Source organism: Halichoeres trimaculatus, unplaced genomic scaffold, assembly GCF_033239565.1.
Source record: "Halichoeres trimaculatus isolate MK-OKI-2021-1 unplaced genomic scaffold, fHalTri1.1 fHalTri1_scaffold_20, whole genome shotgun sequence".
Taxonomy (NCBI): Eukaryota; Metazoa; Chordata; class Actinopteri; order Labriformes; family Labridae; genus Halichoeres; species Halichoeres trimaculatus.
Genome location: NW_027437198.1, coordinates 1,891,004 through 1,909,543, shown reverse-complemented (window position 1 = coordinate 1,909,543; position 18,540 = coordinate 1,891,004). Strand labels below are relative to the sequence as shown.

The 18,540-nt window shown below is 39.3% G+C and overlaps 1 protein-coding gene across 6 annotated transcripts in view; it reads right to left on the bottom strand.

The window, feature by feature from the left end:
* The window catches only part of LOC141810055 (voltage-gated potassium channel KCNC1-like), a 107,523-nt gene that overhangs the window by 4,894 nt on the left and 84,089 nt on the right, over positions 1-18,540 (bottom strand). For 2 of the 6 annotated variants that reach the window (XM_074697368.1, XM_074697370.1), the window contains one exon: positions 7,703-9,822. The exons of 1 other annotated variant lie outside the window; for it this stretch is intronic. In XM_074697368.1, coding sequence (XP_074553469.1) covers positions 9,671-9,822 — 152 coding nt within the window. In that variant the 3' untranslated portion in view covers positions 7,703-9,670. Of the gene's footprint in view, positions 1-2,386; positions 7,683-7,702; positions 9,823-10,575; positions 10,921-16,495; positions 16,553-18,540 lie in introns of those variants that run through there. 3 more of the 6 variants (XR_012600043.1, XR_012600042.1, XM_074697371.1) reach the window with 3 other exon arrangements.

The following is an 18,540-nucleotide window of genomic DNA, read 5'->3' as shown; positions in this document are numbered from 1 at the left end:
CACATAAAATCAAAAGGTACCATCTTTAGGTACCTGAATGGGTGATTTTCCATGCTGGACATGAACACAGCATTGCAAGGTTATATATTGAAGAATAAATATTTTAAATTGAAAAACTTCAAGATTTTATTCTGAAAAAAAGTTTAATTTTTACCACATAAACACAAACAAGTAAGTAACACCTAAGTAACACAAAGCTGGTACAGATTGCCAAGTGCAGGGTATAGGTACCGTATTGTTTCATATGTAAAAGGTACCCATCCCTATATATGATACTTTGAATTTTTAGCAGTTCCAGCAGCAGGGCTGAGAGGTTTTTAAACAGGTTAAATGTATTAATTTAAGCAAGGCTTTAATTTTGAACATTTCAGAATCTGGATTCCCTGGCTCTGGCACGGCTTTGTCAGGGATTCATATGTGGTAGAGGTAGGGCAGACTACTATTATGTTACCACAAGAAGCCACCCACCATAATTTGAGCAAAACTGACATGAGCACCTTGAATGATTACTTTACCCACCATAATGAAATGTTAACTGAACTATTTTGATCTCCATTTCCACATTTGACCTGAAAATTTGTACATTTCTCAGGTCCAGAGTGAAACAACATCCTATATTTGCCTGTTTCCCAAAAGCATAGAAATGCCTCTTTAAGTTCTCTCCACTGTTTTTTTTTTACACAGAAGAGAGTAAGATTGTTGAAAAATGTGACTGGCTAGATGCAGTTTTTGAAAGGTATTCAGGTTTTTTTTTTCTTGATAAATACAAGGAGTTGAGTTTGATTGTTAACTTTAAAAGAATTCAGCTCCTCTACAGTACTTTCAATTAACTTTTGTCTTCAAAAGAGGGGTGAACACAGTACTAAATCTCAAAATGCTGTTGGCAAAGAGGCTGGTTTCTTAATGAGACATGAGATGTTAAGTAACATGGATATTTAAAAAATAATAATAATAATAATTCGAGTTTTTCTCTCCACTTTGTCCCAAAGTCTACATGTAAAGGTAATTTTCACTGAAAATAGAGGTTTTCAGAAACAATTTTTAAGGTGGAGTTTCAAAAATCAGTATAACAGTTTTTGTGCTGTGAAAAAAATGAAGTTTTGGGAAACAATGACTTAAAAAACACTTGCTATGCATACACACAGTGTTATTCTCTGGTGTTTGATGTGACAGAATCATCTTATATCCCTGCAACCTACCGGCCTGGCTGATTTTTTTTTCTCCTTACACACACACACACACACACACACACACACACACACACACACACACACACACACACACACACACATATATATATATATATATATATATATATATATATATATATATATATATGAAAAAAAGGGAGAAAAGGTAATCTTTTTTTTAAATATCCATGTCAAAGTAGACATAGCATAAGTGTTTCAAGCCAAATGGAACTAAGAGGTAAAACTTTTAAGTCTTCTGTAATGACAGACTGAACCTTCATGGGATCAATAGTTCTTAATTTCAGTATTTGACAATAAATCTTGAGATGAAAGGCAAGAAAAAGACAGGCCAAACATTGAAGCAGAAAAGAAGCACACCATCTTAGACTTCACCCAGCACAGCTGACATGCAAGGACATCAAGAACACAAAGCTTAAAATGGCAGGCCAACATTTACTTGTCTCAACACACATAAATTACACACATTTTACGTCTCTCTCTCTCTCTCTTTCTCTCTCTCTCTCTCACACACACACACACACACACACACACACACACACACACACACACACACAAACACACACACACACACACACACACACACACACACACACACACACACACACACACACACACACACACACACACACAATACATTGTGCAAAAGTCCTTGGAGGGCTGCTCAGTCCCGTGATCTAACAATTTTTTGGCTATTTGTTTACAGAGCTAATGAGATAGAGAGCCAAACAGGTGCTGTAATCAGAAGAGGTCAGAGGTAACTGCAGCCAACCAGGATGAGGCTGAAATCCAGACCAAGAGGTGACAGCTGTACATCTCAGTTGAAATGTCCAGCACACTTACAGACCAGACCTTGGCCAAATATCAACAATTTTTTATTTTGTTTCATCCCACTTCCCATGCTCCATTCTTCTTTAATCTGTCTTTAATTTCACTGTTTTTTTCACTCTGGTGCAGTTTGTGTGGGATTATACAAGCAGGAGTGTTGGTGAAGGATGTTTGACCCAGGTGTGGTGCACGCAAAAGGATGAAAAAACTAAGAAATATAGAGTGCAACACAAAAACACAGAACATAAAACAAAATGTCACACCAACACAGAACCACACATAGGTGAGGGAACACAGCACAAGGAGCAAAAACAGTGCAGAGGGAACAACAGTGAGGCACACATTCTTACATGGAGAAGTGATATCGCTTCCTTCTTTCCTCCTCCACTTCATCACCACATTTTTGTGTCCTCCCCAAACTTTTCCTCCTCCATATTCTCCCTCTGACGCAGCTCAGCTGACAGTCCTCTCAAGAACAATCATTTCATACCAAAGTTTCAGCTCCCCACCCTCCTACCCCAACCCCCAGGCTAGAGTCTATTCATTCATTGAAAGTTCATTCCTGTCTTCCTCCGTGGTGAAATCCAGCGTTTTTGCAAATCTGTGAAGGTGTTCCACATTCACTCACTTCCCCCTTTTTTCTGTGAGGGTCATCAGGGTGACAGGTGGGTGATGCAATTTTCACAGAAAGCTGATTATTGGGTGAAAAGGGTGAAAAAATGGGGGCTGCACAAGGAGGAGACAGAAAGAACATCTGTACAGGAAAACGATACAGCATTTAGGAGAACAAAGTGACAGAACAGATAGTACAGAGAAAAAAAGCTCATTTTTCTCTCTTTCCTTGCTCTTAGCAGACATACAGTGCATCTTTGAGGAAACATGGAGGAACTGGACAGATTGAAATACAAATACCTGAGTTGTGAATGATTGAAAGGACAACAAAAGGGAAAACAGGGACTTTGGCAGCATGGGCATAAGCTCAAAAGGCTATGGTAATCTAGAATTAAAACTATTATTTTTTAAGAGATGCTTTAGCAGTGTTGAAGGTCACAAAGAAGTCCGAGCAACTTTCAGCTTTTTGTTATATACTTTATTATAATCTTATATTTGGTTTCTTCCTCTCTTTTTTTTGTATTAAGCACCACAAAAGCAAAATCACTGCCCAGAACCAGATGCGAATGTATACTATCCAGGGTTCAGCAAAAAATTTGGAAACATTCCATTATGTTATTTGAAGAAAATAGTTTGATGTCGTTGTTGTTAAGCTTTTACATAATCTACAAGCCTTCTTTATTAAGTAATACAGTTTGGTTAGCAACTTAGATGAAATTGCAACAGGTTATATTTAATGCTCGTACTAAAACTGATGGTAGATTTGGCAGACTAACACTGGTCCCAGGAGTTAAAGTCAAAGAGCAGCATATTCACCAGGACCCATATGCACGTTCACTCATTAAACAAACAGGACCATTAGTCCTAACATTCTCTCATGGAATGGCCCGTTTGGCTGCTGCGCAGGACTACAAATACTCATCCAGTTAACCATTTACACCATGAAAGAGACGCAGGTACAGATTACTTCAGCCTGTACAATACACAAACAGCTGCTATCAGCTAGTCAATCAGATATCAAAGAGAAAGGGAACGTTTGGATAAAGATCTTCAGCAGAGTAAATGTGTGTGGTTTTTGACTGTAGAAAACCTCAAAAATAAAATAATATGAAACTTGCTTTGAGGAAGAACAAGCAGCGCAGCATTGCCTCAGTACCTCCATGAATAACTCTACAAGCAGCTGTTTGATGAACTCCAACATTTCATCACACACATCCTGGAAGGACCCAGACACAGAAAAGCAAAGAGCAAAGCAAACCTCCAGAACTGACGGCAGCGAACGTTGCCGGTTTGAGACTTGGATTGCCTCACTTATTTAACCTGTTCACTGAAAAATGTTTTTATCCTTAATCTAAATTTGCTGTATGGCTACACATCGCCACCTTTCCAAAGGATTGTCCACAGTCTTTGCATATTTTGTCTTACACGGTAACGCATTGCACGGTTTCCTCCTTTAAACAGCGGAACAGAGGCTGTGATCCTGTGGTTAGCGCCTGTAAAGGTGGGTCTGCCTCCATTAAATGTAACGCTCGTTTGGGCCGTTAACCTGGCTCATGCGTACAGCTGATCCATTTTTTTTTTTGCCATTAGTATGAACAGTCCTTTCGGCTATGCTGCACCTTTGCTTTTCAGACAACACAAAAGATTCAACACAAAAGTATAAATCAGGCTTTGATTGGACCTTTACTACCGTAGGACCCAAACAACTCAGAGAGAAACTGAGCTGGTAGCGTTTTGAACAAGGCTTAAAAGGTTGGCTCATTTAGACTTGATGTCACAATTTTTAAAAATCCTCTAGAAGCCTGTCAAAAGATCACACAGGAAATGTCAAAGGCCCAGATAAATCACACAAATAACTTCAACCAATGCGAAGGCAGGTCTGTGGTTTTCTTAAATAAGAGTAGACTAGCTTTCTGGAAATGACTGTGTTTACTGTCATGGTGATTAATGCCCAATCAAGGTTTGATCAAACTGACATTATCAGTCCTATTAAGCCAGTGATTCCCTGTCCAGGGTCCTGGACATTATCATCTGTTGGAAGTTGCATTGAATCATTTCCCTTTCACACTAAGTAGTCATCCTTCCTATGGACTTTGAAATCACAAGTACAAAAACGGACGAATTAAAAGTAAATTTAACATGAAATGGTACAGGTAAAGCTGTAAAGAGATTGTGAAAAGCAGACAAATGTAACAATGGGTAGGAACATTTTGGTAAGAGGTATCTTGGATGGAGAAGGGTCTCATTTCTCTCTTGAAGAAGAGGATTGAAACAATGATGGAAGCAGCTGGATTTTTTTTTTTTTTTACTTTAGTTCACAGTTACTGCTTCTTTTTGCATATATCTGATTAGCGCAGGGCTTTCAGAATAATTCTTTGTGAAAAGAGAAGCAAAACAAAGAAGAATATATCATAAGCTACAGTTATTAAGTTTCTCTTATGATAAGTCTCTCAAGATTGATAAGAAAGCAGCTTGACAAGACCTACTAAAACTAAGCCCCTACCCGTCCTGCAAAAATAAACTTTCCCTCCCCCTACCAAGCCCGTTACAGTACCTAACTTGGTCTCTTATGACCAATAGCATCATAGCATTTTTGCATGCATAATGTCAGCCCATCCTGCCTCTTGCATTCACAGAGGTTAAGCTCTTATGTCCTGCATGCTTTGTAAGTGCATATGTATGCATCTTAAAACACATTCATACACAGTCTTAGAATCTAAATGTTATGTACACATTCATTTAAGCTCAAGACTAAAATCTAATCAGATTTCCTCACATTATTAGTCATGTCAGTATCATTATTGCTTGCGATGGAATTCCCATGCAGATTGTTCTGAAACACAAACTTTACATATTTACATTATTACGACACAGGACACCAAGCCAGTGACCTCAAGGAAAATGACACACACACACACACACACACACACACACACACACACACACACACACACACACACACACACACACACACACACACACACACACACACACACACATATACTCTAAAAACAAGTGGACATGGTGGAGTGACCAAAGACCAAAGATGTAGGAAATATGAAACAGGTTCAGAAAAGTGTTTGTCATGTGTTTGTCAGAATGTGTGTGACTATAAGTTTGCCTATATATGCATCTCTGTGTTTGTCTTGCATTCATTTCAGATCCTAAATGATGTCATCAGAGTTAAAAACCTTAAAAGCCTTGACTTAAGCATGACTCATGGTTCATTTGGGCTCATGGTGCCCAACTTAAGCAAGAGGCAAAAAAGGAAACCCTGCATAACCAGTTATTCGTGTCACATATGACGAAGAAAATTGCAGACCCCTAACTGAGAGTGAGATGAGGCATCAGTATAAATCACAAGCCTGTGCAGAACAAAGCTACACTTCAAACAAGTGTGATAATGCAGCATAAAGACTGGAAACAAAGGTGAAAGGTACACCACCACCGCAAATGCACTCATTTCACATCCTAACACTGTGTAAGAAGTACGGTGGCCTTTTGGTTTCAAAAGACAAATTGTCTCACTAAATAATTCCAAGTGCATTCATGGACTCGATCCCTCTCCATTGATGGGGCATGAGGTTCATTTTGCAATTTTAACATCAATCTAGAGTAGAATAGATGACACAAAGCAAAGTTGTTTTTTGGCTTATGTTCTTCATGAATGATAACATGCAACTACGGCAAACAAAACCAAGTGCACCAGAAGACTGTGGGGCACTGTTTTTACTTTTTGTGGTTACCTATTTTCTTTTAAAACCCTGTTTTTGTAAGTCTATCACTGCATGCTATTCAATATCACAAGTATGAAGTGCACCTTGCTAACCAAGCATGAGCGATGATTTGTAGTTATGAATCAGTGGCCATGTCCACGTCTTATGTGTAATTTATTCTGTACCATGAAAATATCCTGAAGTTTAAGTTTAAACTCTGGTATAGTAAACCTAAACTTGAAGGTGTTGGTGTAATACTGTGTCAAACAAGCAGAAGCCAACAGGCTGCTCTCCATGCTTTAGACTTTGTCTGAGCTCTCTGGCTTTGGGTCAGATTATTTAGCGCAGACATTACATGATGCATAACTGATACATTGTCTCATCTTACTCTCCATGTTATGAAAGTAGCTTTTTTAAACAATGTTATGTGTTTGTTGCTCCCACCTATCGATGTTGCCACCTGAATAAAACACTGACAGGCAGAACATGCTTTTAGAGCCCTGAAACAGTCTGAAAAATGAGTATTTTGTTTTGCAATTGCAATTTGTGAAGCTCAAGCAAAGATCACTATTATCTCTTTTCACAGATTTAAAGATATTCTATCATCTTCTTCTTTGTCTAACTAATCTCCTATATAAATGTTCACAAAAATGGAAGTATGGGGTTAATCACAGACCAAGGGGAATGACTTCAAGCCTGTTGAAAGTGTTTTGTCTGTGACTTTCATTGTTAGGTGGGAGAAAGGTGAGAGCAGCAAAAAACAGATATGAAACATAGATAACAGACAAATCATTGCTTGAATTACATGGCTACTTCAACATTGTCAAGTGACATTTCTGCTACAGCAAAATATATCAAATTCAAATCATAGAAAAACATCATCCATATTCAGAAAAAATAATGAAACACCAACCAAAGGGTGATAGCATTACCACGTAATAACGCGTGTTCAAAGGTAACATAACAGATGTAATGAAATGATAATTTATTTTGAAAGAAGAAAAAGAAAAACTCCTTTTCAGTCTGCATCAAAATTAAATGCAGGTACACACACACATACACACACACACACACACACACACACACACAAGCTGAACACACTTTTCTTTAGGTGCACACTTGTCACGTGTGCTGCAGTTACGTCATATCTGAACAGAAGCAGGCAGATCCTCTGCTGTCTCGTTTATCTACATTGCATATTTCTAGGTTCGTATGCTGTCAGGTGCATGTTCTCTTGCTCTCCTCTTCTCTCTTGGTGTTTGATGTCCGCTCTTCTACCATGGGCTGTCACTCCAGTAGCCATTCATGGGGCCTCCTACTGCTCAGCCGCAGCCAAACAAAAAAGAGATGGACAGACAGAAGAGGAGAGGGATGGTGGGAGAAGTTCAAGAGGGGCAAAAGAAGGGAAAGAAAGAGAAGCCAAAAAGGGAGAGAACTAAAAATATTGCCATTGGCCGCTGAGTCACACTGCATCAGTGCTAGTAGTAACACTGTTGTTGGTGGTGATGATGGTGATGGTGGTGGATGAGCTCAGACTTGAGAAAAATCACGCTTTCACACTCAGGCTGAGCTATGATGTGATTTTTTCAAGATAAAAAGAAAGTAAATAACTTTTAAAAGGAAGAGACACCTTAAAGGGAGAGTTTGGCTTTATTTTTCTAGAAAGATGTGTCTCTAATAATCCTTGAAAATACATGTAAGTCTCAGACTGATGCATAAAGCACAGAGCTGGAGTCAAGGTGTGGTTAGCCTAGCTCAGCACAAGGACTGAAAGAAAAAAAGAAAGTGTGAAGGAATGCAAAGTGTCCTCAATTCCAAGTTCTGCCAGTGAGGCTCCAAATTAAGCTTTACAAAAATTACCACAAAACATCCATTAGGACTTTCCAAATGAATGTATACATGACAGGCATTATAAATGACTACCTTTTTTTTTTTTTTTGCAAATGTCTTTGAGTTTAGGTATTGTTAAAAAAAAAAGATGTTTCATGAGAAATCTTAACAAATATAGATGAAATAACTGAGTGATACTGAAAAATACAAGTGAGGTGTGTCTTTTTGATTCTGCTGTATTTGGTAAGTTAGGGGCAACAACTAGCTGGTTAGTGTGTCCAACAACGTGAGGAAAAAAGTAGTCATTTTCAGTTTTATTTTGCTAGAACCCTGCGCTTCCAGTTTTCATTAAAAGCTCAGCTAATCTCACCCCACAATCTTATATTCCAGCCCAGTACTTAGTGCACAAGCAAGAGAGTAACATCTATCTTCTCATCTTGCTCTAAAAAAACAAATCAATTATTTTCATTTGTGCCATTCCTCTAAATATGATGATGTAAAAGAAGAGGAAATAGGGCTGATCACCCCTGTTCTCCAGCTTGGCAGGTCAGCCTTTGGCCTTTTTTCCTCGTGATGGGAAAGCAGAGTTTTAGTGGAGTGACAAAATGTGATGAAGGTGAGGCAGTCTTCCTTCAGTCTGGATTAAAAAATCTGGGGGACTTGGTGTGACTGGAGGCCAACTTCGGTTGGCTTCGGTTTTTGTCTTTTTTTTCTTTCCATGCTAATGAAGGTAGAGCCCTATTCCACTCATCCTATTGAAGACGTTCACAGAGAACCAACTATGTATCCATGTGACAGGTATGCAGATTTGTACAATTCAGCTTTTTTGAAAGGTGCAAAAGTGCTATGCTTTGGGTTATTTTTCTGTCTTGAAGTGTACAAAAAAGAAAAAGAAAACCCTTGTTTTCATCTTTTTGAAAGGTTTTCATGTATGCATGCTGCAGCATAATGTTAGTGTCTATGTCATTGTGAAAGTGTGCATTCTGAATCTTAATATAAGAAAGGTCTCCTATTTATAGTTACTCCTAGTTATCTGTCTTACAGCATTGAAGTGCAAGTGCAGTTGAGATAAGCACAGGTAGCACAGGTAAGCTTAAGCAATCTAACTCCACTATTATATCAGTCCAAAGTAATGTAGACTCTACAATAGGAATCTGTTAGCATGGTAAATTTTTAAGTATGTGGTTGTATACATTAAAAGTATATTTGCGCAGGCATTTTCTCAGCGTCTTAGGTAAGGTTTTGATAATAAGTGATTTTGATTAATTTGCCAAGATTAACTCTGGATTTGTTTTGATGTGTTTGATTATTGATGATGTGATAATAACTAGAGTGAATCAAATGTCCATGAGACCATCCATTTATGTCCAAGCTTGTTTTCTATTGCATGATCCCCAAAAACATTGAAAAAGAAAATCATATAAAGAATTAGAGTTGCTGATGTTGTTGATTTTTCGTGTTTCCTTGTCAGCTTTGCTACAATATGGAGGGGATAGGGGAGTGACATCGTCTAAGTCCCGGAGGCTCGAAAGGTTCAAAGGTGGAGTTGGTAATTGGAGTAAGGCGCAATGGTGCGCCTGTCAACCCAGATATATTATTGAGGCTGCGTGACTTCTCATAACCTGTGGCTAAAATGAGACAATGAGCACAGGTAAGAAAAGGTCCAAGAGGGATTGTGAAGGGTCATTTATCAAAGCAAAATGAATTAGTCAGCAACAATGGTTTTGAACATGGTAAAAGTTGAAAGGTATGCAATGCAGGTTCAAAATGGAGGTGATATATTCATTTATGTCATGTTATGATTGCATTGAACACCAGAAATAGCAAATATAAACAGTTTGTTACAGTTACAAGCATTTGTAAATGAAACAAAGTTGGAAAAAATTGATAACCATAAAAAAATCAACAAAATAACAGCCCAAAGTAAAATATTTTAGATCAAAAGGAGGAAGATTGAAAAAACAAACAAAAAAAAAGCCCAGACAGACAGATGGACGGAGGGACAAATAGACAGACAGACAAACAGAGACAGGACAAAACAGGAATATTGGTTATGAAAGTAAGCTATTAGTTGCCACATTAACCCCTAGACACCTAGGGATGGCTCTGTTTAGCACTAAAATTAACTGGGAGAGGGAGGATGCACTTACCCAGTGGATGTACACAGACTCTGTTAATCTTTATACTTCCTTCATTTTTAAAAAAATATGTACATCCACTGGACTTCCTGCTCTGAGATTCCCAAAAGTAGATCAAAGGATGATTGTTCAGGAGCAAAAACCAAACCATACACAATGGCTCAATGACTTTTGGGATACTCAGAGATGTGGATAAATCATCTGGAGCTGAGCACAGTTAAAAAGACATGCTTCCATTACAACCTTGAAAAGAACTTTCCACAGAAGACATTTTGGTCTCAGAGTCCAGGTGTTTTAACCAGTAGGGACCACAGGCTGCTGTCAAAAGAGAAACCATCAGTTCGACTGGCAGAGAGACTGACAGACAAACAAACTGACAGAAGACAAAACCCCTCCAAAAACGTCAGGCTCAGGTACGTGTTTCTCTTCATTTGGAAAGTAACATTTTAATGAGTTGAAATCTTAAGGCACAGCCATGCTAGCAGCTCTGTGAAACTATTGTGTGGCAATAGCAGCGCCTCACACTAACATGCTACTCATGCTACCACTGCTGATGTCTAGCATTGTCAAGTTTCAATAACTGAATTTGTCAATTTAACATGCATGTGGGGTGTTAACAGATTTGTGTTTGTTTCGAATACCTTATATTTTACTGGAAGAAAGCATGGATTTTATTCTTTGTGGATATGAGAATTGGGAATCAAATATGATTATAATATGTTACTTGTCTTTTTACTTTCCTTATCCCTGGATCAACTCAATTTCATAGTTTCAACATGATTTATTAAGAAAATTTTACTTCAGATGTAAACTAAGTTCAATATAAAAAATATAACTTATTTTATTTTTGTTTCAGTTTTTTGTTCACGTTTTAGTTGTATTGGGTTCTGCACCTCTTTTTCTCAAAAGAAAATGGCTAAGCCTGTTGCAGCAGGTCTGCATTTGTCCACTGTATAAATGATACCTCTTAAAAGATGTGGAGTGGAAACAAGATGGTACAGCTGTGTCCAGACGCCCCGGGTTGCTCCGCTAAGGCTGTGTATTTTTTTTTTCTTATTTATGTTGTTTCTATAAACTATTTCACATCAGCTCTTTGATGATCTATGATCTCAGTACACTTTCGGATATTGAGAGACATTAAGAGACTGGTCACAAACACTGTTTCCAATGGTTTCAGAAGTAATCCACGGTTGCCAGCAAAATTCCTGTGTAATACAACACAGGAAGGGAACAATGACCAGGGGAGAAAAAAGTATAAAGGAAAACGTGATAGTGTCGGAAACAGGCAAAGAACTTCATGCCCACCCCCGTAAAGCGTCCTTCTTGCCAACATCCAGTCCCTGGATAACAAGATAGATGATATGAGGGGTCAGGCCAAACACCACTGGGAGATGAGAGATTGCAACATATTATGCCTGACGGAATCATGGCTCACCCCTGTGGTGCTGGATCAAGCAGTTATGGCATCGGACTTGCTCTCTGTGCTTTGCAAGGACAGGATGAAGGAATCTGGTAAGTCAAGGGTGGAGGGGTTTGTTTTATGACCAACAACAGCTGGTGTAATACACAGAATATTAAAACCCTCTCCCACTCCTGCTCGCCACATCTAGAGCACCTAACCATCCTGTGTTGTCCATTTCACTTCCCGCAGGAATTCACTTCGGTCATAACTACATCTGTTACATTCCACCACAAGTGGACACAGACACAGCTTTATCGGACCAGCATGACATGCTATGCCAAAACCAAAGCAAACATCCAAACACTTTCCTCATCATGGCTAGGAATTTTATCAAGGCGAACCTTAAGAAACTTATGCCAAACTTTTTCCAACATGTCACTTGCTCCACGAGGGGCAACAATACTCTGGACCACTGCTACATGCCATTCAAGGAGGGCTACAAGGCATTTCTGAAGTCCTGTGCTGACCTGTTGGCTCCTTGTTTACCACCATTTTCAACGTCTTCCTGTGCCAGTTTGTGGTCCCCATATGCCTGAAAAAAAAGCCATCATTGTCCCTGTACTGAAGAATGCCTCTCCAGCTTGCCTAAATGACTATTGCCCAGTAGCACTTGCCTAAGAAGTGATGAAGTGATGTGAGGGATTCATCAAAAGGCAAACCTGCTATATGCGACCTGAGTCTATGGATCCACTTTAGTTTGCATACAGAACGAACAGATTCACAGGTGATACTGTCTCTCAGGTACTGCACACCACACTCACCCATCTGGACAGCAGGAATGGACTATGTGAGACAGCTGTTCATTGATTTTAGTTCAGCTTTAAACACCATAGTTCCCGCCAACTTCCACTCCAAGGTGATTAACTAATACCTCTCTGTGTGCTTGAATCCTGGACTTCCTGGCAAACAGATTTCAGGTGGTCAGACTGGGCAGCCCCTGCACCCTCAACATCGGAACACCACAGGGCTGTGTCCTCAGCCCCCTGCTCTTCACTCTTCACTACATGCATGACTGTAGGGCCACTAGCAGCTCCAACATCAATGTGAAATTTGCAGAAGACACTGTGGTTATTGGTTGCAACACTAATAAGCGAACATACTGAGGTTAGAAACCTGTCACAGTGGTGCCAGGTCAACAACCGGCTCCTAAAAAACCAAGGAGTTGGTTGTGGGCTTTGGAAGAGGACAACAGAGTGATTACACCTCACAGAAACTTGATGGGACACGGTGGACAGAATGTGCAGCTTCAAGTACACATCTCTGAGGATCTAACATGTAGAAGTCACATAGACAGTCAGGTGAAGAGGGCAAGGCCGTTCCTGTATCACCTCAGACACGTGAGGAAATTCAACGTCTCTGGGAAGGTTCTGAAGACTTTTACTCCAGAGCAGTGGTGAGTGTACTGACGAGAAACGCCACCCACTGTGCATGACAGAAGGGCCCTGCTAAAGTTAGTGGAACGTACCATCAGCACAACACTTCCCACCCTCCAGGACATCTTCACAAAGGGGACCATGCAGGAGCCTCACCAGCCAGGTAACGGACTTTTTACTGGTTACCCCACTGGCAAGTGCCTCAAACTTGTGAGACTCCGAGAAATCGCTTCTCCCCTCAGGCTGTTTGACTGATAATTTCACCTTCTTCAGATAAAAACACAGAACCTCGTGAAAAGAAATAGGACTATTACTACATGAGGCACAAACACCTCACATTTTAGTTAACACTTTAAACACTGACACTTTACACTGCTTACATTATTCTATATTTTGTATATTCTTACATTCCTGAATTTTTATTTTTTCATTCCTTTATTACTGTATGTATTAGTATTAGTATTTTGAGTTTTTATTGCATGGCCTTGCAGAACAGTTTTCTACATTTCACTGCACATCTGTATGAGTATGAAGTGAATACAATTCTTGAATCTTGAGTTTATACAAGAGCAACGAGGGAAGAACTGAGTTGATGGACCAGCTTTGCATTGGACTTCACAAACACTGCAGAGATCATTGTCTGCATTCCAATTTACAAAATATAACTCTCTTTGAGACTGCCAAGGCAGCACCATTGCTCAGATTGCGTCCACTCAATTTAAGTGTGATGCAAGACACTGTGTGCAAGGGGCTGAGAAATCTATCGAAAAGGTCTTACATATCAAGAAGCAGCAGGAACCCTTGAACTGTGGGATGCAAAGGCAAATTTTTGTAAACTTTTTGCATTTGACATATAAAGGAAAACATTGGGATGAATCTACAAAATTTGCTTTGACACAACCTTAAAATAATTATTGAGCCCACTTAAGCAATATTCCTTGACTTTTTACACAATGTGTGGTCTGCACTACTGCTTTGAATTTGACATTAAATAACGAAAAAAGTGTGATGCTCCAGCCTAGTCTGGACCTCGTCTTTCAGCTACTTTAAGATGCTGTTATGAATCAAGCTTGCCCATGGTCCCAGTGGGGACCAGTGGAAGTCAACAAAATTATGTTGACCATTCTCAAAACAGGAACTTTCAATGTTACTGGCATTGTATCCTTAATAGTAAACAGCATTTACTGAGACACCTTTGTGTAGCTAGCTTTAGCTGAATTGAACAATGTGTGTGTGTGTGTGTGTGTGTGTGTGTGTGTGTGTGTGTGTGTGTGTGTGTGAGTGTGTATAAACATATTTGATTGTATGTGGACATCCTAAGGTTATTCTACAATATCACTGTATTGACAATAACTGCAACATAGCTTTTTGTATGCATTGTATAGCATTATCTGCATTTTTACCAAGTGACAAACATTCTGCTTAGTTGAAATATACATTTTCTTAAATCTTAAACATGCACACCTTTCAAGAGACTACAGGACTTCATCAAAATTTTTGGGCACCACATGATCCCATGTCATCTCACAAGGAAGCAAATGTAAACAAAAGCACAAAAATTGGATACTAGTGCAGTGCTGCTGGCTGTAGCTGTTTTCTGCAGTGAGAAAAGACGACTAAGTGCATCTGGATGAGAAAGTGGTTGGGAAAACGTAGACAACAACGGTCCCTTGTAGGTAGATCTCTCTGATGGCTTTTGTCATCTTGGCAAAAATTAGTGGCGTAATCATTCCGATACAAATCAAACACATTTGAAAATTATCAGGGTGGGTCTGAAATGTCTGTGAACCAATTGTGGGGCTCAAGATTGATATGTCATCTGCCCACAGCAGCAAATAATCTTGGCCAAACGTCCAGGCCAATCTTGGTTAATTTCCTTATTTTTATGTGTCTAAGTTGTGTGTCAGCTGACCTGACTGAAAAGTGGGGACCCTGTAGGTGATAGCAAGAGGCTCAGAGCCTCAGCCCCAGGCTCAACCACACCTCTTTTCCTCATTCTAGCTTCAAAGTAAAGGTTGAGATCATTATTTCCAATACGGCTCCAAGCAACAACAGGAATTAATTACACCAATGAGGCTCAGTTTGTGGTGTATATATCCTTTTCATGTGGATTTAGAATTTAGAATTTCTAGCTCCAGGGAGACAACTTTATCATTTCTCCAATAGCTACTCCTAGGCTACACCACCTTTAGCTGGATCTCTTAGATCTTGGATCTAGCAGACTTCTTTCGTTTTTAACCTGTTTCCATTCGTGCATTGCACTGCACTGTTCTTTTTCTGATTTTAATGTGGACTGATTTTATCCCTGTCATGTTGTACTGATTCGAATGCTCCTATCTGTAGCACTTTGAGATTTGTTTTAAATCTAAAGTGAGTTATAAAATCGAATGTTTTCATCATTTTTATTATTATTATTTACTTAGGCTGCACAGATTTCACACTTGAAATGATTGCATGGAACTGAGTTCTAACTATCACCTATAAATGCATCCTCCCAATCTGGAGATTCCTTCAAACAGTTCCTGGTGGTACCCTGCTTTGATTTTGCCTCTGCTGCCCTGCATCAAACTTTCAGCCCCACCATCACCTGTAGGCACAGGGTTGAATATTTATGTTAGGCATAATCATATCACATTTAAAATGTATGCATGTACCAAGGGTCTTCATGTTCATCCGGTGGAGCCCAAACACAAGCAATGATCTGCTGCTTGCAATGAACGTCTGTGTCTTTTAATCTGTTTGAAATATAACTTTGGAGTTTAGCACAAACTAGATTTCTTACTTATTTTGTGATGACATTGCATCCTAAGCAAATATGATTGTTCCTTTACTGTCTGTTACACCCAGGGCTGATGCAATCTGCTGAACAATATTCATGTATAGATAGATGAAAAAAAATCCTGCTTCAAGCTGAAAAAATATAGACTCCAAATTTTCTCTGCAATGATTCCACAGATAACAGCTTTTTCAGTCAATGTAAAAGTTTTTCTGCTTTTAAAAACTATGTTGATTTAATATATTTGAGTGTCTCTTGATTAAGTGAATTATGGATGCTGCTTAGAAAGCCAAGCAAGAGTTTGCCAATTACTTCAGCAAAATGGCATTCAAGCCAAGCCCACCTAGGGCTATTTCATTAATCCAAGAGAGCTTTACTGAGTCCATTCACCAAAGTTATTTTACCGAAACAAAGTGTCTTTATTTTTCAGTAAAACATTGATTTTTGACTCAGTCTCTTCAAAGGTGATGCAAGAAGCTAAGCCAGTGCTGACATTGTAGCTGTGAATAAGTCAACTGAGCTTGTATCTGTTGGCAGGTGGCTTGCACATACCTGCTCTCAGTCAGACTTTAGTAACACAACGAAGGGGGAGAGACTGAGGTGGATAGCCTATGGATGGAATGAATACACAGCTGTTAAAATTAAATGTGGACACTTGAGGGTAGGAAAGAGAAAGGAGGAAGGACCAAAATTGTTGAGGAACATGAGGAGAGGGGAGGAGGGGAAAAATGAAACATGAACTGGGGAGGGCAAATGCAGTTGGAGAGGTTACCATATAAGTGAATTTGATTAAATTAGATACATTTGTTCGAAAAACAAGATCATTAAGAAACCACTGTTTCTTTTTTTTCCCCATGAAGTAAAGATCATTTATATCATTATTTACTTATTATTTACTCAGAAAATGTGTAGATATATATTCTTGGTCTTTGGTTTATTGGTTGAATAGTTTATGTGGATGAACAGTTGTTATTTTGTCCAGGGTAATATGACTATGATGTAAAATAAGCATAACCTCTGCTAGGTGGTCATCCACTACCTCATTGGGCTCTAATTTCGTGGCGTAGTGCAGGGGGCGCAGGCCTGGCGCACCCTGCACAGTGCTAATTTTGTGCAGCGCACCGCCATGCGCTGCCAATTTGACAATTTGGTAGACCGTCTGCGCAGAGATGGGTGTGACAGCGCGCCAGGGGGAGTTGATGGCGCTCCAGGGAGAGGTGTCAGCAGATTCATGTTGGCACAGTGACAATTTTGTGCCAAAAAAGTGCGCTGAAAGCTTGTGCGCATATGTCAACAAAGCCTCAGAGGCAGGTTTCCAGAGTGTCAGGCACATTTTAATGCAATAAACAATCACAGTAATCACTATTTAATGTGACCGTCTGAACCAGCATATACACCTGTATCTATATTAATTGTCCTGTCACATTTGATGTCAGATTAAAGCCGTTTGTCATAATAGAAAGTTAACCTGACGGCAGCTGGAAGTTTGATGCACATCTTACAATTAAACAATAAACAGCCTTAACATCGGATACTGAGTATATATCTGGTTCTCTCATTTCATTTAATTAAAAGAAAAGAGGGAGAGAAAAGACGAAGAAAAAGAGACAAAATAAATGTATGGCGCATACATTTATTTTGTCTCTGCGCTGCGCCACGAAATTAGAGCCCATAGTGTTAAAAGTAGTACAGTTTTTAAAGCTCTTCTTGAGCAGGGACTATGTCATCCTTAGACTGCTCATACCTTTCCGTGTAACACCAACCATTATATAGACATTACTCAGTTAATCTGAGAAGTGACCCAAACAAAACTGCAAGTTAATGAAAAGCGTCTAAGCTGTTAGTCTTTAACCAGATAAAAATGTCTCTTTAGCTAGCTGAATGATGAATAACTTTACATACTACACTCTACTTCTCCCCGCAGGCCAAAAAGAGCTTGTCATATTATTGTTTATGTCTAAGTAACATGGTGGATTTTTATTGTGCATTTCCTTAAAATTACTGAAGGGGAAGTTTGATCCACACTTCAGTGAGTTTTGGGAGCTGGAAGTTGATACAAAGCTGCAGCTCCTTGTGTCCTGGAGGCCATTGCAGAAGTGTTGAAAACTGCAGTTCTTGCAGTGTGCACTTGAGGCTGGCTGCAGAAGTACCATTAACCACACACACACACACACACACACACACACACACACACACACACACACACACACACACACACACACACACACACACACACACACACACACACACACACACACACACACACGCACTTTCCTTAAAGCCAATCATTACATATAAAACATGCATATTTTAAGAATCTGAAATTTTGCTCTGAACAGTTAATTTTTCTGGTGTCCCATACTCTGTGGGTTTGTGAGATTTTGTTTAATGAATGATTTTGAAGATACTATACTTTAAAGTATTTCCTAATTAAGAACACAGCTGACTTGACTGACTCTAACTATTAGCAAGGTGGCTACTCTGTCTTTTTGTGACTTGCTGGGTGGACTGAGAGTAAGGCTGAGTCAGTGTTTCCAAACTTCAGGGTGAGACTTCAAAACTCTGATGAAGAAATATACAGGTGATGTCACATAAAC